General features: G+C 35.9%; 1 protein-coding gene across 4 annotated transcripts; it reads left to right on the forward strand.

Annotated features, from left to right (window-relative positions):
• The first annotated feature begins 289 nt into the window (after nucleotides 1–289).
• LOC107850482 (bifunctional TH2 protein, mitochondrial) lies at nucleotides 290–17,947 on the forward strand. Of its 4 annotated transcripts, none has more exons than XR_007048170.1 (7): nucleotides 341–840; nucleotides 3,659–3,767; nucleotides 14,927–15,211; nucleotides 15,332–15,746; nucleotides 15,850–16,113; nucleotides 16,928–17,547; nucleotides 17,627–17,947. XR_007048170.1 is itself a non-coding variant. In XM_016695019.2 (6 exons), exons 1-6 carry the CDS (start codon nucleotides 518–520, stop codon nucleotides 17,338–17,340), a joined length of 1,812 nt encoding a protein of 603 aa, XP_016550505.1. In that variant the 5' UTR covers nucleotides 290–517; the 3' UTR covers nucleotides 17,341–17,596. The 4 variants fall into 4 exon arrangements, 2 of the variants coding, with proteins under 2 accessions (XP_016550505.1, XP_016550506.1); XR_007048169.1 differs by having other exon boundaries at nucleotides 342–840; nucleotides 15,847–16,113; XM_016695019.2 differs by lacking the exon at nucleotides 17,627–17,947 and having other exon boundaries at nucleotides 290–840; nucleotides 15,847–16,113; nucleotides 16,928–17,596.
• The last annotated feature ends 9,276 nt before the right edge of the window (nucleotides 17,948–27,223 follow it).

A 27,223-nucleotide genomic window follows, 5' to 3' on the forward strand; every position in this document is an offset into this window, starting at 1 on the left:
GAAAATAATAAAAAATAGAATAATAAATTTAAAGGAAAAAATTAAATACTGAAAAAGAAGTAGAATAATAAAAGTAAAGGAAAAGTAAAAAAGTGAAAATAATAAAAAATAAAATTTGAGAGATAAATTAGTATGAAAAATTTTAAAATATAGTTGAGGTGTAAATGGATAAAATAATACTTTTAGTATATAAAAATGAAGAAAGACTATTCTTCAAAAATATTCTTATTTGAGGTTAAATAGCTAAAATCTCCTATATTTGGATCCATGATGTGTAATTTCCTGACTTTGGCCCCTTACCAAACTGTAGTTTATTTAAAATCACCTCTTTTCTTCCTTCCACATTTTCCTGACTTTGGCCCCTTACCAAATTGTAGTTTATTTAAAATCACCTCTTTTCTTCCTTCCACATTATACATGTAGAATACTGCAAACACCAAAAAAAATTTCCAATTTCATTTACAATCCCAAATTTTATAAATAAATTCTCAGAAATAAAAAACCCTGCCTTATATATATGCGCTTCTTATTATTATTATCGCCCCTTGTTGTTAATAGACTACCAATTCCAAACCCATTATTCGATTTCTACAAATCGAAGGCACTTTTCGGATTCCGAATGGCGTCGGCGAAAGCAAAGGCGCCGGCGGTGAACAAGTTTGCGATAGAGGAGGAAGGTGTGGGTATAGCGAGGAGGTGTTGGATCAACTTCAAGAAAGAGTCTACCTTTGCACTTTACACTCCATTTGTCGTTTCCTTAGCTTCTGGAACCTTGAATCTTGATACTTTCCGACATTATATTGCTCAGGATGTTCACTTCCTCAAGGCATTCGTTCAATCGTTAGTTCTTCAACTATCTTTTTCCCTTTTTTGTAAATATTAATAAATGTTATTTAGAAAATATTTCAGTAATTGTCTGATTTTCTTATGTTACTAGTGTTTTAAATTATATTTTTTTTGTAGAATTTATTTCAGTAATTATGTATGTTTTTCTTCTTTCTGGTGATCATTTTTGGCCGGTGGAAATGATGTATGAGTAAATGTGCAATAACTTGTTTTGTTGTTTGTGTTTATTTGGTGGTTTCATTTTTTTTAATACTTTATTTGTTCCATCGCTGTATAAGCCTATTTGTTGGAAATTGCTTTGAGTTACTGCACTAGTTTTTAGCAAAATAAGTTATTTAGATTAAGATGAATTTGAATTTTAAATATTTGTTAGTTTGTTTAGTTGTTGAGATAATTTAGGTTGTTTTAAATTTTAAATTATACAGTTTTTTATGTTTTGTTGGCTATTTAAAACTACTTAATGCTTAATAAAATTATTGAATGCTATTGAAAGCTTATTGAAAGCTTGAAAACTATTTCAATTCGAAGAGAGTCATTTTAATCTCCTTTCGCTGCCCCATCCTTTTAAAAAAAAAACCAACAGTGGTATCAAAGCCTCATTGATCTTACGGGATTTGTGTGTTTTTCCAAAGCGCTACCACACCATTTTTAACCTGCAAGGGCTACCTTTTTAACTCGTAAGGGCTACCTTTTTAACCCGTAAGGGCTCCATTTTAACCCATCAGGGCTACCTTTTTCAACTCGTGCTTATTTTCAAAGTATATGACTATTTTAAGCCAAAAAGATGTCAAGTAACAATCTTTCTTTGAATGCCCCAAAAAATTTCACAGACAAAAATGATCAAATTTGTTCTGTGAAGAAATCATATCTTGAAACCTATGCTTTATGTGATGTTTTGATGAATGAAAAATCCTTACAATATTTTGCAAAGTCTATGAAAATATTTTTAAACAACACAAGATTGTTGATGGTTTTTCAGCAAAGAATCAAAAGAAGAAAAAGAAAAAAGAGAAAGATGAACATCAAAAAGATGTGCAAGTTCAAAAAAAATTGAAAAATTCAGCATCCACTGCCAGAGCAAAAAATTGAGGAGCAACAGTTTTTAAATCACAGTAACTAAAGCAAAGGAGGAGTGTTGGAAATTGCTTTAAGTTACTGTACTAGTTTTTAGCAAAATAAGTTATTTAGATTAAGATGAATTTGAATTTTAAATACTTGTTAGTTTGTTTAGTTGTTGAGATAATTTAGGTTGTTTTTAATTTTAAATTATGTAGTTTTTTATGTTTTGTTGGATATTTAAAGCCACTTAATGCTTAATAAAATTATTGAATGCTATTGAAAGTTTATTGAAAGCTTGAAAACCATTTCAATCCAAAGAGAGTCATTTTAACCCCTTTTCGCTGTCCATCATTTTCCTTAAAAAAACAACACTATTAGGATTTATGGGGTGGATTTATGTTTCTTGACTTTATTTTTAGAGAAAGAAAATGGGAACTAATAGATTAAAAAGAAAGAGAATGATAATCTCACACTAGTAGAGTATCTCAATTTTGTTAGTTGCTCAAATGTACTAGAAGTAGTATTACAAGTCTCTATCGTAATTGTACAAGTATGAAATTCATTATTCCTTGGGTGATTTTCCATTTCCAGCCTGGGTATGGCAAGTAATTACTTTACCCTTTTGAACTCATTGGGAATGTCCGCTAGATTTTCGGCATGTTCTGGTAAAACAAAGCATTAAAATTGTGGAGGGGAAAAATATACAATAAAATATTATTTGTCGGTAAAGTGAAAGAAAAGGAAAAAGAAACAATTACTCGTTGATTTGTCTTTTCATACTCTGCTTTTTTGGCTTTTTTCGAATTTCTCTTGTAATCATCCTTTAATTCCTATTCATGGCTAAATGTAATTTTGAAGGGACAAGTCAATTATCTGTCTTGGTTCTTTAGACAAGTGTAGACGTAAAACTTCTAAAAGATCCTCGTTTTGGTTGTTCTTTTCTTTTCCTTTTTGTGTGCTCTCTTATTTTATATGGGTTCCAATTTATATGACATTCTTTCCTTGTATAATTAGTCTAATAAAGAATGACATCTTTCTATATTTAGTAACAACTTAACTTCAAACTTCTTATGTTGTATAACCATGTAAATTTCTACGACTTATTTAGGCTGCAAGTTTCAACAGTCTTTTTCTTTCCTTTTAAATTCCTTGCTTAGTCAAACAGTTAGCATCAAGTGAGATGGAGGGAGTATGAACTTTTTTTTTTCTTTTTTTCCTTTGAAGTATTTTCATCCGGACAATATGTTATGTTGATGCTTTATTTTGCCAGAAATTTGGGTATTCAGTCATGTCTCAGTGGTGAGGTAATCCCCTACCAATAGTTTAGGGGATAAAAATGAAGTTTTCCATATTCCCATTTTTTAGGTCTCTTTTGGTTATGAATTCTATGTGCTTTTTCTTTTAATGAATTTCTTCTATGCAACATTAGTTATGCAAGAGATGCGGGATTTTTGGAGTCTAGTTGTTATGGTGTTCTATGCTATTGCTAATAATTGTGAGAGTTTGGACAATTGATAGATATTTGTGGTTAATAAGATCTTCTTTTGCATGGGCTTTGGTGGCCATTTAATGTGCTTTTTTCATTTCTTTCTTCTGGTAACAACAACAACAAACCCAGTATATTCCCACATAGTGGGGTCTGGGGAGGGTAGAATGTATGCAGTCCATACCACTACCTCCGAAGAAGTAGAGAGGCTGTTTCCGATTCTTTCTTCTGTTAAGAAAATTATAATAATTATGAAACAAATTGCAGGTATGAAGCTGCAGAAGAGTGTACTGACGATGACGATGCGAAGGTTGGCATTAGTGAATTGCGCAAGAATATTACTGAAGAACTTAAAATGCATGATGCTGTTTTGAAAGTAAGATATGAGTCTTTTCTATTAAATTCTAGTTTGTCCACAAATTTCCTATTGCTTCTTTACGATATTTTGCTAGTTGAGTATTAGTAGGGACATGTATTGAAAGATATAGTTGACTCTAAACTGAGTCATTTAACTTAAACACTTGTTTGATGAAAGCACTGCCTAAGGGATGTGGGATCCTTTTACCTATTTATATTGTCTGCATTTGTTTTTGCAACCGAGAAAATAATGAGGTTTCTAATGGCATGATCTTTTGCTAAGTTACTAGCTGTAGATGAAGCATACAGATACGATTGCCTTTTTGTTGATCATGATTAGGCTCGTTGCAAAGAAATGTGATATGCATAATTCTCTTTCTTAGTTTATTAGTACCAATTTCCATGTAAGTGAGTAAATTCATCTCTTAACTAGGTTATTTATCTTGAAACTTATTGGGATTTTTAATGATGGGTGTCTCTGGTTATACCACAGTAGATCAGTAGTCTGTTGGAAGTTTGGCAAGCTCAAAGAATAAAGAGAAGTACGAAATAAATATGGAAGACTATTCCCATTTGCACATTTTGTACCAAAGTTATTCGGACTCTTCATTTTCGGTGCCGCACCTGTGTCGACACGAGATGGGTGTGGGTGTGGGATCTGTACCCAATTTGGTCAACCGATTTTGAGTACTTTGACCAAAATCGACTGGGAGAGTCCGGGCATATTTAAGAAATTCTGTAATCAAAACAAAAGCTAAGGTGAAATTGAAGGAAATGGAATACCTTCTGTATAGAAATTTCTATGTTATTGCTTTTCTTTTTATCTCCTTTCAGGATTTGCTTCTTGAACAATAATTTCTTCTCAAGTTTTCCACATAATATCTCATAATTTATGTTTTATAACTCTATCCTTAGATATTTAAATTATTTTTCGCCGAATCCCTACACCCTTATCCATCTTTAGATCTATATTCCCGAATCTTTAAATTGAGACCGTGAAGGATCCGACCTCTAGATCCGTACTCGTATCAAACACTTGTACCTACCTGAGTTTGAGCAACTTAGCTTTGGACTGTTTGGCTGGAAAGGAACAAGACATGCTTTGAGGGTAAAAGACCACATAGTGCTATCGTAAAAATAGATGTATCAAAACCCTTTTTTTGGTGTTATAGCAGTACTCTAGACAGGATGAACCAATATTTGGATTTTCTAGATCTTCTAAGGGGAATATGTAGTATGTATGTGGAGATGTTGCAGCTTTGTCTTGTATTTGGTCTTTTACCATCTTGGTACCTTCTGAATGAAAAGTTTTACTCGTCAAAAAATAAAAATTTGTTGGAATTTTGCTGTCTGGGAGAACTTTGATCTAAAATTTACTTTCATTCTGAAATTATAATTGTGTCAGCTTAAGTCACCATCTCCAACTTTAGCTTTTGCGTCCTTACTATTCAAAATATTTCCATTGAATTTATTAAATTCAAATCTGGCTATTATCAGTGTATCAAGAGCCTAACTATTCTATCTTGCAACCTCGAAAAGTTCAGTAGCCTAGAAGGCTTTATAAACATTTGCGCACAACTAGGTGAACCATTCAGGAATATGTTATGTGGGCGTGGACTAGGTATGGGTGTCAGATGTGTATGTGAGGTCTTGCATTTTTTAAACCTTTTATTTAGGGTGTGGGTGGAATATTTAGGTGTGATTGGCCAAGGCAAATGGAGGATTGTCCCGATATGTATCTGGTGGGCAATATGGAATGAAAGGAACACTAGATGTTTTGAGAACTTAGAGAGTAGTATGCAAAAGATTAAGCTTAATTGTCTTTTGTTACTATGTTTTTGGTGTAACCAAGTATACTCAAATGATACTATCTCTATAATAGATGTTCTAGATTCTATTTAGATAAGAGGTAGAAGAATAAAGTTGTAGATGATGTTGTCTGATAGAGGATTTCAAGGAAGATACTCATCATATCAAGATTTGATCCTCTAAGATCTTAGGATAGTTGTTGTAATCTAGAAAATCCTATCTATGATTCTTTCTTTTTATGTAAAATATACGATTCTGTACAATCCCAGATTTCATGAGATTTAGATAATTCTACTCAACAGTCTCCTATGTATAAAAAGTCATGTATATGACATAAAAATATAGGCCAAACCCATCGGCGACCCCCTAAAGTTGGCACGATCTTTCACTTAGGCACCTCAAGTGGACGTTGTTCACTTTTGACACCTCAAGTAGTCATAAAGTGTCACTTTGGCACCTTTTGCTGATTCAGCAAAGAGAGTGTATTACACTCGTTTTTAAGCTCGTTTCAGGGGTATTTTCGTAATTTTCGAGTTGTCTTCTCCATACAACTTTCTCTACACAACTTTCTTTAGCCTCCATTAATGGAGGTTGAATTTTTCAAGAATGATAACAAAATTTTACTCCATTAACAAAATACTCACTCCATTAACATACCTACAACAACCACACACACCATGAACACCAAACAATACTCCTTTCATTAATCAACGACATCATTAACACCCCAAAAAAATGTCAACACTTAATTAAAAAACAGAACAGTTCCCCCTTTTGCTGGTTCATGAGATTCTCCAATATCACTAAATTCCCCCTTCAGCAGTCTCAGGAACTCCAAAGCCATTGCCTTTGCTTTGTTTTTTCCATTAACAGATACAGAGATAAGATCAGGGATGACACCTTCATCCATTACTAGTTGACAATATTGAACTCGTTGAGAGCATAAAAAAAAGAAGAAAATCCACTACATGCTCTTGGTCCTTGCGATTGTCATGCTCAAGCAGTTTCAAAACTGATGCAATGCATCCATCAGTTTCAGCTATAACAATTCTAGCATCTTCTTTGATGCACAAATTTTGCAAAACGATGACACAATTTCTTGCGAGAACTGTATCCTCCTGTTCATATCTAAATTCGTGACTAACAAATTATTTTGCATGAGATTGAGGGGTGGGGTGGGGATGAGAATTGAGGGGTGAGAGAGCGAGCAGGTGGTGAGGGGGTGGGTAGGTTGGAGAAGACGAATGGGGAAGGGGGGAGCGGGCAGGCGGTGAGGGGGTAGGTTGGGCTGTTGAAGATGATGAGGATTGGTGGGGTGGGGGAAATTAAATTTTATAATTTTTTTATAATTTTAAGTTAAAATTGCCAAGTGGCAATATTTGATTGGTATTTTTTTAATTTTAATTAAAAATAGATATTTAACATTTTATTTGGAGAAAAATGACAATTGTCATAATATTATTGGTCACTTTACATTTCATCAGTGCGTGTAATACATGCACACGGTATAATTTTGTTGATTCAGCAAAAAGTGTCAAAATGACACTTTATGGCTACTTAAAGTGTCAAAAGTGAACAACGTCCACTTGAGGTGCCTAAGTGTAAGATCGTACCAACTTTAGGGCGCCACCGATGGGTTTGGCCAAAAATATATGAATGAAATTATTCAATTATCTTATTCCACATGGTATCAGAGTGTTAGACTTATTCCTGACCAATTTTTATCTTATTCATCCTGTCTTGAAAAGTCTTTTTTCTATCTTTATCTGCCCAAAGGTTGAGACCATTCAAAACCATGTTCAAAAAGAGTATTGATGCAAATATTCTAGTCATTTGAAATGTTTCTGCAACCATAGAGAATAACTCTACAGTTTCAACTCTAGATGTGCAAAACATTCAAGCCTCTTATCGGTTGAATGGAGAAAATTACCTAAAGTGGGCTCAACTAGTTTGTACCTTTTTAAAGGGTAAAGGGAAATTACGACATCTTCTTGGTTTTGGACCATCTAAAGAAGACCACATGTTTGATGCATGGGATAAACAGGATGTAATGGTGATATTGGTTATGGAACTCCATTCTTTCGAATATCAATGATAGCATTATGCTTTTTAGCACCACTAAGGAAATTTGGGATGCAGTAAATGACGTACTCCAAATTATATGATGCTGCCAGGATCTATGAAATAAAAACAAAACGTTCTGCAGCAAAACAGGGAGCTCGACCTGTCACTGTATATTCCAACTTTTTTAGGGGTTTTGCAAGCAAGAAGGGAATGTTGTGTAAACTGAAGAAGGCACTCTATTGATTAAAACAATCACCTCGTGCATGGTTTGGAAGATTTACAAAGGCCATGATCAAGCTAGGGTATCGACAAAGTCAAGGAGACCACACCTTGTTCATAAGACACTAAAAAACAGGAAAGGTGACTAACATTATTAGTTTATGTGGATGACACCATAGTAACAGTTGATGAGAGGAGGTACAAAATCTAAAGAAGTGTTTACTCAGGGAATTTGACATTAAAGAGCTTGGGAAATTAAAGTATTTTCTGGGAATCAAAGTAGCACACTAAAAAACAAGGCATCTTTATTTCCCAACAAAAGTATGTGTTTGATTTGCTAAAAGAAATAGGAAAACTAGGGTGTAAACCAGTGGCGACACCAATTGAATATAATCATAGATTGTTCAATGCTCCAGAAGATTCTACGGTTGATAAAGGTTTGTATCGGAGGCTTGTAGGGAAATTGATCTACTTGTCCCATACAGGGCCGGACATTGCCTTTGCTGTAAGTGTTGTTGGTCAATTTATGCATGATCCTAGAGAAGCAAATCTTCAAGCTGTCAACAAGATTCTACAATATCTTAAAGTAACTCTGGGAAAAGGAATACTATTCAAAAAGGAGGGGACATAGTTTCAGAGGCTTATACTGATGCAGACTATGTTAGTTCATTAGTGGATCGAAGGCCATGTTCTGGATATTGCACTTTCTTAGGAGGAGATCTGGTGACTTGGAGGAGTAAAAAGCAAAATGTAGTAGCCAAATCAAGTGTAGAATCTGAGTTTAGATCTATGGCTATGGGAATTTGTGGGCTGTTATGGTTAAAGATAATCCTTGATGATTTGAAGATAAAATGGGAAGGACCTAGGAGACTATATTGTGACAATAAATCAACAATAAGTATATCTAATAATCCTGTACAACATGATCGCACTAAGCATATGGAGGTGGATAGACGTTTCATTAAGGAAACTAGATAGTGGACTCATTTGTACACAATTTGTATCTACAAAAGATCAGGTGGCGGATGTTTTAACAAAAAGACTACCAAACAATGTGTTTCAAGATCTAATAAGCAAGCTAGGAATGGAAGATATCCATTCACCCGCTTGAGGGGGAGTGTTGGGTGATAAAGGATTTTAAAGAAGATACTCATCATATCAAGATTTGATCCTGTAAGATCCTAGGATAATTGTTGTAATCTAGAATATCCTATCTACGATTCTTTCTCTTTATGTAGAATATATGATTCTGTACAATCCCAAATTTCATGGACTTTATATGATTCTACTCAACAACTCTTATGCATATAAAGTCATGTATATGACATAGATATATATGAATGAAATTATTCAATTATCTTATTCCACCGATGTAAATATGTTTTCAGTACAACCTGTGTGCTGGTTTTGGAGAAATACAAAGTTACCTATTTCAAAAATATAAAAATTAAAATAAAATTTAGGCGTGATTGCGAGGATACAAAAATTGACACAACATATCCAAGGAGAGGTGCCCTGGTGCATGTTATTCGCAGATGACATAATATTGATCTACGACCCTGCTTTGATTGCACTTCTTTTTGAGCCAAGGTCTACCGGAAACAACCTTTCTACTCCATAAAGGTAAGGGTAAAGTTTGCATACATACCCTCCCCAGACCCCATTTGTTGGATTGCATTACCCTGGGTATGTTGTTTTGAGGAGACAACTATCAGTCAAGTAGTTGAGCTTTAATCCCAAATAAAGTTCAGACTGTCAGTCCTCTGTAATCATTGTGCTCTATTTGGATCTGATCATTCTTGAAAACAATTGTTTTTGAAGCAAGTTCGTGGTTATCTAAAACTACAGGGTTTCTAAATCTCACATTTTTCTACACTTTTATATACACTGGCATAATGTGAGCTAAGTTGCTTGGGCTCTCCATTTTGGGTGCCGCATCCATGTCGACACGACATGGGTGTGGGTGTGGGATCCGTACCTGCACTGGTCAACCCATTTTGAGTACTTTGATCAAAATCGGCGGGCAAAGTCTTGACAAATTCAATGATTTCTGTAAACAAACCAAAATCTAAGGTGAAATAGAAAAAAAATAAATACCTTGTGTATATAAATTTCAGTGTCACTCCTTTTCTTTTAATATTCTTCCAGGATTCTCCTAAACTTTTTCACATAATATCTTATAATTTAGATTTTATAACTCTGTTTTTAGATATTTAAATTATTTTTAGCTGAATCCTCGCACCCATATCATATCCCCAAATCTTAAAATTGAGATCATAAAGGATGCAACCTCTAGATCCACACCCACATTGGACACCCGCACCCGAGTCCAAGCAACTTAGATTGTGATGATACAACTAATTAGCACAAAACTATCTCCATATGCATATGGTAGTTGGCTATCTAGCATCTGTTTGATGTAAGTGTGAATGATCTTGTAGATGTAAAGATATCTTTTCCATTTTTGGAGTCTGAGGTCTCAATAAATAATGTGGTTGTCAGTCTATATTGAAGTACTTTAAAATATTGTTTTTCAGTGAATTCTACTTATACATTATTTTTGTTTGGTGTAACGTAGGCTTTGCAAATGACATTGAAGCCATGTAGATTTTTTGTTCTTTACTTTGTTAGTAGTATTAAGCCTTGTTTGTTTACATTAAGATTAAACATTTGAATTTGAACACACATCTGAATATTAAGATGTGCATTAAGATTTTGATGTTTGAATTTGAGTACATATTTGAATATTAAGCTGTTGTATTAAAATCTAAATACTAAATAATTAAGACTTATTGTTTTTTCAACATCTAAATGTATCAAATTTGTCTTTATTTAAAAATTGTTAAGTATAAAATTTAGTAAATATAAATTAATTTAATTCCATATCAACAGAATATTTTTAAAATTATTCTACGCAACGGTTTCTTCTTCTCTTATGATTATGGTGGTTGGTAGTGGTGATGGTTGTGGGTGCGGATTAGGGATGATGTTGGCTAATGATGACATTGTGGGTAGTAGCTGGTGGTTATGGTGGTGGGCAGAAGAGGTTGATGGTGGTAGAGGTGGCTGACAGTCGCGGTGGATGATAGTGATAGTTAATGGTCACGGCGGTTGGGGATGAATAGTGATGTTTGATGGCGGTGATTGTTGATGCAATTCTAAATGGTGGCTAGTGCGGTGACAATTGATTGTAGTGATTGATAGTGATGGTTATTGTGGAGGGTGGTAGTTGATAATGGTGGGCGGTGACGACTGTAGTTGATAGTGGTGCATGATGACGGTGAATTGATGTAATTGGTGACATGCCATATTTGTAGAAATCTTTAAATGGAGGTCTTAGCGATATTAAGACTTTGTTACAGATCTTAATCGTTTAGATCTATTCAGAACAATTTAGACTTATTAAGTGGTTGTAACATAAGAAAACAAATGCACTTAATGGTTAGATCTGCATAACTAAGATTCAGACCTAAACAACAAAGAAACTTAATGACTGAGATCTGGATGATTAATATCAAGCCCTAAAATACAGAGAAACTTAATTCCTGAGATTTGGATGATTAAGATTAAGACCATCTAGTACAAATAAATGAGGCCTTACTCTGTAAATTTTCTGTAGCACATTCTGGTTGCTGGATTATCAATATTACAATCTTCTAAAGATACAGAATGTCCACTTAAGCATATCCGTTGTGTATGGGTTTCATTGATTACAGTGAAAAGCGAGCAGCCTTAAGTGAACAGCCTGGATCTACGTAGGGCTCTCCTTTTGCAGGAAGTGTCAATGTCTTGACATTAGGGTTGTAAAGTAGTCTTATTAGTAATCTGTCAGCCATACTGGTTTTTGTCCAAGATGAGATAGTCACACTTGAGCTGGATTGAGTGATCATTGTCCAAGAAGTACTTGTGTCCACTTTATGGCCGGGAAGTGTGCAAATAGATGTCAGGTTGGTGGCTCAGTCCTGTCGTGGTCATTTCAATAATGACATTGTCATTCACATAACAAGGCAAAAACACTTCAACATTGTATAGTGTCAGCTGGAAAATACAACGTGGTCTTTCTCACTATGTCCTTGTCCAAATTTCTGTAAATTAAAGTATCCAAAGCAAGCTCGTTGTGATTCTTTTAATCTGTAAAGGAACCAACGTAGTCAACATTTTAGCCACTTAGTTACAAAATCTGGTGGTTTCTCCATATAGACTTCTCCCCTCATCTAACTTTAGAGAATCACATTCTTTATATCAAGTTGATCGAGACGTCAATATTTCATGGAGGTTATAGATAGTAATTGTCCTGCAAATGCAATTTCATTATAATGGAGAAATTTGATAATTGCTGTTGCAGCACACAAAGGATATTGGGTCCACCTCTCTAGCTTTCTCCACTTAATTGCCAGACTTGGTTACCCCACGGGATTTTAACTCTCATGCACCGATCACACATCCCGAGTTTTACTACCTTCTCTGTTGAATGAAACATCCTTGGGTCGCTTTACAGATGCAATCTTAGTTGTAGAAGAGCAATAATCATGTTATTTCTTTGTGACAAGACAAGCTTTGAGTCTCTCAAGTTATACAATATACACATGCTCTAACATTTACTTGTATAGTCAGCGTCATCTGCTTCTTTGTGCTAGTCAATATAATTTAAGAAGGAAAAATGGTTACACTTCCATCCATCTAACTGCTTAGTTATCTTTCAACAGTTGGATGCCAAAAAGTAAGCTTCACGGTTAACGTCTCAAGGAATATCATTCTCGATAAAAAGGTCAGGTTACTATCACTGACATATGAAGCTGGAATACTGGTGCTAATACTTGCTACCCTAACATTAGAAACCTTTCAAGCCTGAATTGCTAAAACACTTAGAAGTGGTGAGGTCTCTAAAGCCCAAAGTATAGCAAGAAACAATACCACCAACACACTGGAAATGGGAGATCACAAATTTACAACTATGTTGCTCGGAGCTTCTGAAAATGTTGCTTTGCTTTGCTTTGCTTTTGGAGGATCCAACATGTACCTGGCAACATTTTGAAGAGTCTGAGAAACATAGTTTTACATTAATCCCTTTCTCGGGTACTTCTGTTACTGGATATCAAAAGCATTTTAGAAAAAGGCTTCTCATTCTGAGTCTTCTTGGTTCAATGAAAAGATCAATTTCTAGCTATTCCATAAATCAAGTTCCTCACTATTAGCGGAAAAGATCAACTTCTAACCATTCCTTTTGGTCCCAAATTCATTGTCTTCTTTTAGTTTTTCTTTCATATTTTTTTTTTTTTTGATGAATTTAAGTTTTTTTCAGTAAGTGGCATCAATGAGATGTAAGAAGTACATAATTTTGACATTTTAAGCTCACAAAAAATAATTCCTAGTTGTACATAATTTTGACATTTTAAGCTCACAAAAAATAATTCCTAGTTTTTCTTTCACGTTCCTCTTTTTATGGGATAATTAACTTATTGAAAGAGAATTGTAACCTAAGGAATCAAAACATAAACAATGCAAGAAAGTAAATATAGATAAATTGACATAAGAAACTACTAAGAATCAAGAACCAATGGGTGTATCAAACCCGAAGACCCCTAAACTAGTAGAATCGAACACCAATTTCTTACGTAGACCTCAAGGAATCGAGTCCCCAAGCAACACATGTTTCTAACAAGATGTCAACACAAGCTGATAGAAGCTTGCAATTCACTCATAAGAGCATTCATTCAAAATATCATTAAAATTGCAAATGAAATGGTTAACACACATATTTATAGTGTTGCCTTTGCCTAAGATGCCGGGGGTCTTATCGCAAACAACCTCTCTACTTCCTCGGAGGTAGTGGTATGGACTGCGTACATTTTACCCTCCCCAGACCTCACTTTGTGAGAATACACTGGGACTGTTGTTGTTGTTGTTGAAAGAGAATTGTAAACCATCAACACATCTCTTTGCCTTTTCGTTCGAGCCATCTGAAATGATGTTTGCTTCCTTTGAAAGAAAATTCTACCATATCATAATGGTGTATAGTTTTCACACTTCTTGAGTAAGTAATTTTATCTCTTAATATACCGAGAATAGGAACTTCGTCGTTGCCTACAAAGAAATGATTTGGTTGAGTAACCTAAAATTTGCAAAGGCATTTGAAATGAGCATAAACCACAGTTATTTCATATATAGGATACTTTTCCCTTAAATCACTATCTAAAGGACAAAACACCGCACCCATAGGATTGGCCGAACCGAGTTGCCCAGGCCGCAAGCAACAGACAGGCAGATTCTCGGACTGAAGAAGTAACATCAGGAACAACTTCAAGTTGGTGACCATCCCAAGAACCTGCTGCTGAGCCTGTAGAGACTTGAACCTAGCCTGGAAGTGTGAATCAAGGTTTGCCTGAAGTTGATGGGCTGTGAAAGACTTGTATTGAAAATTGGTTATGCATTGTGTAGGATGTAATGCTGATGAATTGTCAACATTTTGGTATTCTTGTTAATTTGTTCCAAAGAATGAATAAGATATGCTGCTTCCGTTTTGGGATACAGTAACAGAAAGGACACGAGAGGGAAATTCTGAATGAATGGACCAATGACACTATCTGTAGACTGTTAATTTATCTGTACTATCATGGCAAGCTTCTTGATTACCCAACACATTTCCTGCTTTACATCAGAAATGGCACGATGTCCATGGTTAATAGTCAACTGATTGATCATTGTGGATTCACAGTAGCTAATATTTGCAGCTGCCTAGATGTATATACTGTACATAGTCTAAATGTATTATATATCTAAGTACTTCACATGTAGCACATATGAGAGCTACATATTGTGTTATATCTTGATTTCTTTTCGGAAAACAAATTCACATTATCTTTCTGGAGTGTAACTAATTTGGCAAGTTTACAATGTGGGGTTACTGATACGTGATAGCAACTGTTGTTAACAGTAATGATTATGATATTGCATCTTATTTAACAGTAATGATTATGATATTGCATCTTATGTCCTATGTATCAAAATTACATTCGAAACTCTCCTTGTGCATATAAAGTTGTCTTCTTGCTTGGGAAAAGAATCTTTTCACAATCACTTCTGTAGGAGTGGGGCATTGATTTGGTCAAAGAGTGCACTCTTAACCCTGCAACGGCGAAGTACACAGATTTTTTATCAGCTACAGCTTCAGGAAAGGTTGAAGGAGTAAAAGCTGCTAAACTTGCCACGCCATTTGAGAGAACGAAGTTGGCAGCTTATACTCTAGGTGCTATGACTCCTTGCATGAGACTTTATGCCTACATTGGTAAGGAGCTGCAAGTGTTTCTCGAGGGAGAGAAAACTCATCCATACAAGAAGTGGATTGACAGTTATGCCTCTGAAGATTTCCAGGTTTGTGGCTATTTATTCCATACTCGTCAAACTGATGAATTCATCTTATGAAAGATATTTATGACATAACACACATTCTACTTAACTGAACTGAAGTATATGTTGTTTATTGATTAATAGGCATCAGCTCTACAGACAGAGGACTTGTTGGATAAACTGAGTGTATCTTTGACAGGCGAGGAGCTTGACATTATTGAAAAACTTTATCATCAAGCAATGAAACTTGAAATACAGTTCTTCTTAGCCCAGCCACTTGTTCAGAAAGCTATCATCCCTTTGTCAAAAGATCACAACCCTGATGAACACCAGCTAACAATATTTTCCGATTTTGATTTGACATGCACTGTTGTTGATTCTTCTGCCATCTTGGCTGAAATTGCAATTATAACAGCACCAAAATCTGATCAAAATCGACCAGAGAATCAAATTGCGAGGATGTCATCGGCCGAGTTAAGGAATACATGGAGCGATCTCTCTAAGCAGTACACCGAAGAGTATGAGCTATGTATTGAGAAGATGTTACTTACTGAGAAAGGTAAACACTGTTTAATTAAGCTTTGATGTTTTCCAACCGACTTACGTCGTAACATTGCTGAACAGCTGGAATGAACTTGTTAAAAATCTTACTTTTACAGCAGAAAAATTTGATTACAGAAGACTGCGTAAAACACTTGAGCAACTTTCTGATTTTGAGAAAAGGGCAAATAGCAGGGTGGTTGAATCTGGGGTACTGAAAGGTCTGAACCTTGAAGACATTAAACGAGCTGGGCAGCGATTGATTCTCCAGGATGGTTGCACCAACTTTTTCCAGAGCATAATAAGAAAAGAAAACCTGAATGCAGATATTCATGTCCTCTCCTATTGCTGGTGTGGTGACCTTATTAGGTCTTCCTTTTCATCAGGTATTTCATTGCTAACGACAACATAGTAAAATGGAATTTCAGTTTTAACATATGTGCATCAGTTATCATGTTTTAGTAGATATGCTAGATCTACAAAAGTTATTGCTGTCAGGTTTGTTGTTAATGTCTTCTGGTTCCTTAGTTGCCATCTGGATATGCTAAAAAGTTTGCCGAATGTTTTTTTTTTGGTTGCTAAGGCCTTAGTGACATTTAGGGGGGTTGGGTGAGAAATTAAAAAAAGAAACATATATATATATAAAGTTTTGTGGGGAGGTGATGGTGGTTGGTCTCTTTGTCATGCCAATCTTGCTTCCACCCGCTATCCTTTTCTTGTACCATAGGAAAGGGAACAACTTTAAATAAATGAAAAAGAAGAAAGAAGGGGGCGAAAACGGAAAAGAGAGTGGATGAAAAAGCTACTCTCTCCTTGTTTTCTAATTTACCTTGCTTACCCCTGTTCTTATCTCGTGTCATGCGTTCTCCTTCTGTTTTGAGTTTTCTTTTCCTTAAGTCTAGAAATTTAACATTGTCAATGGTCTCTGGAGAGAAGCTTTGGTGTGCTTATAATCTGTAGTTGGGTCTGAAAGATGATGATGTAAGCTCTCTTTTGTTTGTGTTCTGGTAGGTCTTACTTGGACAGTTACCTCTTCCTTTTTAATTATGCAATGCTTTTTCCAGCTTGTAGTTTCCAATGAGATGTTAAATTTTCCGGAGTGTAGATTCCAAGATAATTACTGGATGTTAATTATGCAATGCTTTTGTTTCCAATGAGATGCTTTTCAAAAAGTTCTTTTTCTGGCCTTGTGTTGAACAGGGGGAATAGATGGTCTCGATGTACATGCCAATGAGTTTATGTTTCAAGAATCTCTATCCACTGGTGAAATTGTTAAGAAAGTTGAATCCCCCATTGACAAGGTTCAAGCGTTCAATAAAATTTTAATGAATTGTTGCAAGGACAAAAAGAATCTGATGGTATATATTGGGGATTCAGTTGGCGACTTACTTTGCTTGCTGGAAGCAGATGTTGGGATTGTGCTTGGTTCGAGCTCAAGTCTAAGGAGGGTGGGGAATCATTTTGGTGTTTCTTTTGTTCCTCTTTTCCCAGGTGTCGTCCAGAAACAGAAGATGTACGCTGGGGTAGACTCATCTAGTTGGAAGGGACTTTCTGGTGTTCTCTATACTGCCTCAGGCTGGGCTGAGATACATGCTTTTGTATTGGGATCATAAGTCTTCAAGTTACATATTCAACATGCTAATTAGGACATATGGAGAAAAAACCTTACGAAGTATATCAATGCGTACAGAATTGTGGCTAGTTTTATTGCAGGCCACACCTATTCTTTTCCATTTTTGTTTTTCTACAGGGTCTTCTATTCAGAAATGTAAATGTGATTCATTTGGCTGGAGATTGTATGAGTACAGCATATGTTAAATGTTGGTGGCCTCTCTATTCTACTGAATTTTATTATTACTTTTGTGGTCATATTTTTTTGGGTAACTGGTCCTTTTTCAGATGAGCAAGATGCCAATGGTTTTGGAGCAGGTGGTTTAATGGTTTTGAAGCGTGCTGTATCACTTCTTTGTCTCTGAAGCTATTGGAAACAATTATTTTTGATTGATTATTATGGGTATTTTTAGACCAGAAGCTGGAAGAAGGGTATTTGTGAGCTATTTGTTCATATGTTAAGGGTATTTGATCCTATTTCATTTTACCAATCTAATACTTTAGCTCGACAACTATTGAAAACGATTATTGGTTGTAGTGTGGTGTTTTGTAATGAATGATCTAGCTATCACCATTCCAGTTTTCATATGCTTTTCGTGTGCACATAAACAATATGGTCTGGTGTTAATTTGGCATTGGAGAGCTCTCCATGAACTGTGATAGCATTAATAAGTCAAGGGCGAAGACAGAATGGCTCTTTGGCCAAACTAATTCCATGCCACGGCCAACAGGCTAATCTTTTACTTCCATTTCATTTAGGAAATTATGCAAGATGTCTCGTAAAGTGTGCGGTAAGACTAACCTTTCTTTTCTTCCTCTATGTATAGAACGTCTGCATTTCCCCCCTCTGAACCTCAAATAATTTTAAATAATTCTTCATGTCAATTGCTTTCTCAATTTTTTGTTTCATTTTTTTCGCTTTTTTTTTTTTTTGTGGTTTGAAAAAACTTTTTTTCCTTTTCTGTTTTCTCAGCTTCTATTTTATTTCTTTTCGTCTTTAATTTTTCATTCTTCTCTTTGTTTATTATCCTTTTATTTATCATTTTTGCTTCTCTTTTTTTTTTTTTTTTGAAACACATTTCCTCTTTTTTTTTTTTTCCTTTTTTCTTAAATTTTATTATTATTTTTTTTACTAATGAACAGAAAATTGTGTAATCCGCAAATAGGATCGTTCCTTGACATGAAAGTAATTTAAGGGTTCTATTTTCAAGTTAGTAACATGTATAATAGGAACTAACCACGTGTCTAATGTAGCAAAAATGATGAATTTTAGAATCTAGAGTAGTCTATGGAGAAGAATATCTTAGTTTTGAAATAGTGTTGCCTCGTTAGGTATAAGTTATTTTTTTACGCCCCGAGCAAGTTGTTGCTTCTAAGACAAGAATTAGAGAGCATTTTATAAATTAGACATAGTGAAATAGTGTAAACTGTTGCCTATGAGGCATACATTATTTTTTTAAAATCCTTAAGCTACATTTTACCTCTAAGGCAACAAATACTGCATACCCCATCGGTTAGAGTTAGTGAAAATGGTGTAAATTATTGCCCATAAGGTGCAACTTATTCTTTGGAAGTTCTTTGTGCTAAGTCTTGCCTCTAAGACAAGAGTTATAAATCACCTCGTAAATTAAGACATAATGTGATAGTGCCAAGCCTTTCCTATGAGGTGCAACTTGTTATTTGGAAGTCCTTGGCCTAAGTCTTGCCTTTAATGCAAGTGTTCTAGAGTTTCTCATAAATCAATGCATAATGTAGTAGTATCAAGTCTTGTCCATAGGGCGTGATTGGTTCTTTAGAAGTCCTGGAGCTAAGTTTTTCCTGGAAACAACTATAGAATATCTCATAAGTCAAGGCATAATGTGGTAGTGTCAGGTCCTTTTTATGGGGGCATAATTTATTGTCTGAAAGTTCCTAAGCTAAATTGTCAATAGTTTTTAAAAAATTGGTTGAACACAACACACCAATTTTTAAAAATAATTGACAACTTAGCTTAAGAATGCGAACTCAACTACACCAACAAATAATGAGGTTATTAATGTTGAGTTCCAGAATGCCACCCAGATATTGTCCTAAGCCATAAAAACTCAGGTGAATTAGTAGGCAACGATTTCGGTTAACCCAAATAATGGCGGGTCGACTGTTGCACAAGTTGGAGATTTCTTTGGGACGAACTTACCCGAGTTATTTAGGTCAAATGTAGAGGAGGACCCACAGAGAATTTTATCGATGAGGTGAAATAGGTCCTCCAAGATATAAAAGTGTCTGAGTTGAGAGGGTTGGGCTAGCTTTCTATCAGCTTAGGAACGTGGCTTACTTATAGTTCACTCAGTGCAAGAAAAGTCATGGAAAGAATATGGCTCCTATAGTTTGTGATGACTTGGGTAATGCATTTCTTGATCGATTCTTCCCGCGAAAGTTGAGGGAGAGAAAGGCTAAAAAATTCATGAACTTAAGGAAAGGATCTATGTCAGTAAAAGAGTATGGCTTGAAGTTTACTTAGCTTCCAGGTATGCTCCATAGATAGTGCTCGAGCCAAGGACCAAGAGGAGAAAGTTGGTTTTTGGAGTTTTAAACTTGGTTATAAAGAAGTACAGGACTGCTCTATTGGTTGGAGATGTAGATACCTCTAGGTTGATAACCCATGCCCAACAAATTGAGGAAGTGTAATTAAATAAGAGAGAAAAGGAGAATAAGAGGCTAGAACAGGAGATTTTGAGTATATCCAACAGAGGTATGGTGGTGGGATCCAGTCTTCTTTCTAGCAAAAATCATCAGCGCCAACACCTTCATCAATGAGTGCTCTATCTCCAGCATCTAGACTCCGGTATGCTAAAAAGAGTAGGGCATTCGGCTCTCATTCGGAGGGTAGTATTATAAAGGGTAACTCCCTATCCCACTTGAAATAAGTATGCTATAAACCACCCAGGAGAGTGCCTTTATGGAAAAGATGAATGATTTGGGTGTGGTCAGATTGGTCACAGGTTGAGAAATTACCCCTTTGCCAAACAAGAAAATGATGGAAATCAGGCACAATCTACTTCTTTAGTAGCTCTAGTAGGTTTCCTAACTCAATAGGGTGAATCTTTATCGCAGGCAGTTGTCATAACCCAAACCAGGGCCTGACCGTGGCGGGCATCTCCAATCTACCATGGATCGGAGACCACCCCTGAACCTCACCTAACACTATACACATCCCAATAATGGCTAAATTCCGAACATATAACAAAATAGCACAGGTAAGTGTAAAGAATAAAAAATATGTCTATAACTGAGAAAAATAACCGACCAACATCACCCAAGTCCATAGTAATCTAATAAAGCCTCTACCAAAACTAAATACCAATAGAGTGTCGGGATATGACCCTGACTATAGTCAAAAACAAGTCTGAACAAGTTTAAGACTAGAAGACCCCGCAAAATCCTAAGCTTAAATCAGTCCCTCAAAGCTTGATAAGGGGTCCCAGACTTAGAAAATTCTAGCTAAGTATTTAGACTTAGTATTATTTTGGCCTTTGTAAGTTGGCAATGCTATTTCACGACCTCTATAACCTTAAAATGTCAATCTTTAGGTTGATTCATGATCAGGAATGCCAGTAGGTATTCCCGGACAAGTTTTGGATTTTTCAAACCTAGTTTAAACCATGTTTGGGAATCAAAATATTGTATCAATGCGATCTCGGTGCGTCACATCGATCAATATTTTTGTTGACTTCTAATGGCAATTTCAAGTGAACCAACGCGGACTCTATGCGGTGCATTGGTCATCGCATCGATGCCAACAGCACAGCGCGTCGGCCTGCGCATCGATAGTTTAACTTTCAGTCTTTTAAACCCGCATTCAAAGGGGTAAATGGGTCTTTTCCCACCTTATATCAGCCCCCAAAACATATTATTAATCTATCAAAGAGGAAAAATATACTCATTCTCTCTAGAATTTATCAAGAACAAACCCTAGTTCATCACATTCAAGATCCAAGACTCAAGGTTTCCACCATTATTCTTAAAGAATTCGCCAACTAAGGTATGTAAAGTGTTCATCCAAGGGTTCCTTCCACCCTTGAAGTCCAAGAAACTCTTTTAAACTTCAAGTAGTTAGAATTTGTGACTTCCATGGTTGGAATTAAAGTGTATTCATGATTATTATTTGAATTAGATTTCTATTTCATGATTTATTATACGCTTTATATGGAATTGGTTATTATGTATATAGATTTGTATGAATCCATTTTAAATCCCTTGAAATTGGAAAATTGGAAGTGAATCATGACGCCCTCTTATTGTGTGCATATATTATGCTCACCAAGTGCTTGATGAATTGTTCATGTGAACAATAAGGGAAAGAAATCATGCCATGCTAGATTATGTGCAAGTTATACTATGCAAGTGTTTGATAAAATGTCTCTATAGATACATTATGAACAAGTGTGCATTTTATGCTATGCAAGATCATGTGATGCTTTACTTTTTATGCTATCGAGTCCTGGAGGTATTTAATCCCCGACAATTTAGCTATTTACCTAGAACTAGTGTCAGATACAGAATAATCTCAGTCATGTCATGATCAGTAGTACTCTCAGCCAGTTACAGGTCTCACGAAAAACTCAGTAGACTCTATATCAGTCCAGTCTAGTTCAGTATTCAGTTCCAACCTCAGTAAATTCAGTCAGTTAACATAATTCAGTAGTATTCCATCAGTTAATTAAACTCAGCGAACTCAGTTCAATTTAGTTAGACAGTATAATCAGTAACAGTCCAGTCAAGCCTAGTATTAACTAGGCAATCAGTTCAGTGTCTATTCAGATGAGAGTAGGATTCAACATCGAGTTAACCCAGGGATAGAGGCATTCCTGCCAACAGAGGGTTTGACCCTTAGTAGCAATCCCTGCATGACAGAACTACGTAGCCAGTGTAGGTTGAGATATCTTAATGCCAGATATTATGAGGGTTGATACATCTCATTTGAGTTTTCCTACCAGCGAGGGTTGACGAAAGAGCTTTCTGTCAGAGAGGCTTAACTCACAGCTTGTCTTTACCTATGTCACGGTATTGACACTCTTCCAACTGGGGTTACAGGTTGGACCCTAATTTATGTAGAAAGGGGCATGTCGGTTAGATGATTACCTCCCCTTGTCTCAGTTTAAGATTCAGTCTCAGTATAGAACGCAGTTCAGTTCTACAGATTCAGGACTGTTAGACACAGTCACTCAGCTCAGTACGGAACTCAGTATAGTTCCATAGAATCAGGACTGTTAGATACATTCATTAAGTTATCAGTAATTCAGTATTAGTATACTCAAATATTAATTAATCAGTATTCAGACTCAGTATTTAGTGTTATCACGATCTTAGTTACAGTTACATATTCATGTATGTACTCTCATCCAGTTATACTCATGTCATTTAGTTAGTATTGTTTATGCATATGAACCCATGCATTTCAGCCACCTCACTTAGTATACCAATACATTCAAATTACTGATGAATATTTTTCTCTTGTGCTATGATATTTTATATTATAGGTTCAGACGCACGGGCTCCCGAGTATCCTTAGCAGTTCAAATCTTCAGCAGTCAGAGTTAGTGGTGAGTCCTCATAGTTCGAGGACATGATTATTATTTTAGCATTTCAATTTATTTCAGTAGTCAGAGTTAGTTGGGGACTTGTCCCATCAACTCCATATTTCACACAGTTTAGAGGCTTTTCAGACTAGAGTATTTTCAGACAGATGTATTAGTTTTGGTATTACTGTACCACAATCAAATTTATTTCAGTATTGAACCTTATGGCATGTTTTCTGCCTAATTTCCACATATTTTTGTATTATTATTATTCAGTTATTACAGCAGGTACCAGTCATGGGTTAGCTTGTGGTCCTTCGAGATTATGAGCACGTGTAGTGTCCGGGGTACAGACTCGGGGCATTACAAACTCGTATCAGATCCTAAGGTTCAATAGAGTCCTAGAAAGTCTAAAAGCTGCATCTATTAGAGTCTTGTGCATGGGTGTGTAGAGCGACACACTTATGGGAAGGATGCTATTAGATGTTTAGGAAAAGTTTCCTTTCTTTCAGTATTCAAGTCATGCGAGTGAGCATGAGCTCAAGTTAAGCTCTCAGTCTAATTCATCCCTTCTTTATGTTTCCGGAACATGTCTTCCAGAGAATCTATCGAAAGAAGTAATGAACACCAGTCAACCCCTCCGCCCATTCAGAAAGATCTCCTGAATGAGCATGTTTCTCACACTGAATTTAGAGCTGCTTTCACTACCTTAGCTCATTCAGTAGTTGCTCAGAACTTTCAGTTGCTGTTATATTATCTAGGCTTATAGCTTATTATCTGCAGAGTGAGGAGGAGTGGCATATAAAAAAGGGGAGAAAGAATAAGAGGGCTAGAATGTCAAGGCCAAAGAGTGCCCGAACAAATCCCTTTTGCCAGAAATATGACAGAAACCACTAGGGTATCTGCAGAGCTGGTAGTGATGTATGTTTCGAATATGGCAAGACAGGACACAGGGTCAAATATTATCATCAGTCAGGTTCCCAGAGTCAGTATAATCGACCCCCAGCTCAGTCCGATCACCTAAATTAGTAGGGGGCTACTTCTAGTGCCACTAGTGGGCAACGCCCAAACAGACTCTATGCCCTTCAGTATCGACAGGATCAAGAAAGTTCTCTTGATGTGGTCACTAGTACGTTACAAGTTTATCATTTACATGTCTATGCTTTGCTAGCTTCAGAAGATTTTTTGTTTTTTGTAACTCTTTATATAATTGTTGACTTAGGAATCAGTCCCAAAATTCTAGCAGAGCCTTTCCCAGTCTCTACCTCAGTGGGTAAATCTATCATAGCCCGATGGATATACAGGAATTGTCCGATTATGATATCTCAGAAAGTCACTTCAGCAGACTTAGTCAAATTAGAGATGATCGATTTTGATGCCATTCTTGGCATAGATTGTCTTAATTCCTGCTATGCCTTAGTCGACTGCAGAAATAGAATTGTCCAGTTTTAATTTCTGAATGAACCCATCCTAGAGTGGAAGGGTAGTACTTTAGAACTTAGGGGTCATCTTGTTTCTTACCTTTGGGCGAGAAAGATGATATCTAAGGGATGTGTTTACCATCTCATTCGAGTCCAGGACTCTAGTTCAGAAACCCCTACTCTTGAATTAGTGTCAGTAGCATATGAATTCCCAGATGTGTTTCCCGAAGATCATCCCAGAGTTTTTCTCTAAAGGGAAATTAATTTTGGGATCGATCTTCTCCCAGGTACTCAACCCATATCTATTCCACCATACATAATGGCCCCAGCAGAACTCAGAGAGTTAAAATAACAGTTGAAGGATCTCTTAGATAAGGGATTCATCAGACCTAGTGTGTCCCCATGGGGTGCGCCAGTTTTATTCGTGCGTAAGAAAGATGGTTCTCTCAGAATGTGTATTGATTATCGTCAGCTAAATAATGTCATGGTAAAAAATAAGTACCCTCTTCCTAAAATCGATGAATTGTTTGACTAGTTTTAGGGTGCCAGTTATTTCTCCAAGATAGACTTCAGATTGGGCTATCATCAACTTAGAGTCAGAAAATGTGACATCTCGAAAACAACCTTCAAAACTCGGTATGGTCAATTTGAATTCTTAGTCATGTCCTTTAGTCTTACCAATGCCTAGTTTTCATGGACTTGATGAACCGTGTGTTCAAGCAGTACTTGGACATGTTTATCATATTATACCTAGATGATACTATTGTCTTTTCCTGTAATGAGGATAAACCCGCTGATCATCTCAGACTCGTACTTCAAACTCTCAAAAACCATCAGTTATCATGATATTCATTCATGTCTTACATGTAAGATCTATGATCATATCCCATACTCGTGCATGTTAGTAATCATGCATGCTTACAGTTTCTAGTATAAGGAGTGTTGCGAATCATGTTCCATGAATACAGAAACTCTAAACTCAAGTCATGCAGCTCATGACTCAGGTACCCATGTCATGCTATACAGTATGCTCAGTTCCCATGACCCATGCTACACTCTTGACGATTAGCTAAATTCATATTTCGTCATATATATCCTCAATTTAGATCTTTTGACAAATATATGGTGTTGACATTCTATTCCTAAGACCTTAGTTAAGTATCGAGTTTAGTATAGTCTTCATGCATACATTAGGTCCTCATGTTTTAACCCTTTAGTAAAATTTCCTTACAAAATAATGTAGTGATGAGCAGTTGCTTAGAAGGGAGAGCGTAAATATTTCATGTTAAGAAAAGATTATTGCATGCTAATTTTACACGAGGATGTAGCTATAAATATAGGCTTGAATGTCATGTTGATGTGTAAGTGGCTAAATGCATTTCAGAGATTACAGTAAGCTTGAACATAATGGGATAATTTAGTCCAGATCAGACCTCAGTAGTTAGATTTATTTGAACCCAGTATTCAGTTCCAGTACAGTCCTAGTCCTAGTCCCAGTCCCAGTTCAGTAATCAGATCAGTAACTCAGTTCAGTTTCAGGTTTTCTTGACCATAGCATACAGTTACCAATTATTCAGTTATCAGTATTTTAGTACCTCAGTTTACAGACTATTTCAGAATTATGTTGTATGCTTGGTCTTGCATTCTCAGATAATACAGTTTTCATGAATTTATGCTCAGTTATCTCATGTTACTCAGTTAGTCCCTTCATCATATGTATGATACTCTACAGTTTCAATCCAGTTATTCAAACTAAGTATAGTTTAATATTACATGGCCAAGCATTCAACTATCAACCATTCAGATAATCAGATAAGTTTTTAAGTTTATGCACTTCTGCTCAATACCCATATGAATATTTTCAATAATATTAGGTGATATGCTGTACTAAGATGGAGAGTATAGTTGAGAGAGTATTCAAGGGATAAATATAAGCTTGAAAATTTGTAGTCGCAGTGCATAAGGCTTAGTCACTTCATCTTAGATGATATTTCATAGGCCCCGACTTATATTACAGAATTTTAGCCAGGATGTGATTTTCTTATTCAGCTGTTTTATCTAGCCATGCCAAGACTCCTTGCTCCCTAAAGCCACTAGAACTCTATAGAAAGAGTGTCAAAGAAAGGGTCCAGTAGAATGTAATTTTTTAGCATAAGTTAGTTCATAAAACCAATAATTCAGTTTATCAGTTAAGCTGACAATGTTTGTATGGTTGGGTTTCCCATTTTTCCATCTAGTCGTACTATTCGAAGTTTCATAAATGTAACTATTCCAAGATAGAGCAACTATGTGGTTGCAATTTCAGCTCAGTTCAGGTGCCATGCCTCAGTTTAGATCCTAGATATTCAGTCATAACTCAGTTCAGAGGTGCCTTATGCATCATCCCAGCTCTTCCTCAGTATCTCAGCCAAGTCAGCATTCTTCAAGGGATATAATGTCCCAAGGGAGATATATATGTAACTCCCTAAATCTGGTACTCAAAATGCTACACGATGCTCATGACCTCAAAGGACCACAAGCCAACCCATGATTGATATCTGTACCCGTATACTGTATAAAATACTTTATAATATGGAAACATGAACTGCAAGGCCATAAGTTCAATACTGAACATGATCTAAATGATATAACATCTATGTAGGGTAATATAATACCTAAAACAAAACTGAACATACTGGAGTCTGAAACATGATAATCTAGAAAATCTCTAACCGACTGAACTGTCTGAGTAAGGAGTTGATAGGACATGTCCCCAACAAACTCAAACTAATAAATTGATTAATGAGATAATAAGGAATAATCATATCCTCAAAATATTAAGACTCACTTCTAACTCTTACTGCTGAGACTGGAATCTACTACTGCTCTAAAGCTCATGTCTCTGAACCTATGGTATAAGACACCAT

The sequence above is a fragment of the Capsicum annuum genome, chromosome 12 (genome assembly GCF_002878395.1).
Source record: "Capsicum annuum cultivar UCD-10X-F1 chromosome 12, UCD10Xv1.1, whole genome shotgun sequence".
NCBI lineage: Eukaryota > Viridiplantae > Streptophyta > Magnoliopsida > Solanales > Solanaceae > Capsicum > Capsicum annuum.

Coding starts and splice junctions, on each gene's coding strand:
- LOC107850482 (XM_016695019.2), top strand. CDS start 518: ATGCGCTTCTTATTATTATTATCGCCCCTTGTTGTTAATAGACTACCA. Junction 3,768..14,926: donor TGCATGATGCTGTTTTGAAA/GTAAGATATGAG, acceptor TCACTTCTGTAG/GAGTGGGGCATTGATTTGGT. Junction 15,747..15,846: donor GATGTTACTTACTGAGAAAG/GTAAACACTGTT, acceptor TTACTTTTACAG/CAGAAAAATTTGATTACAGA.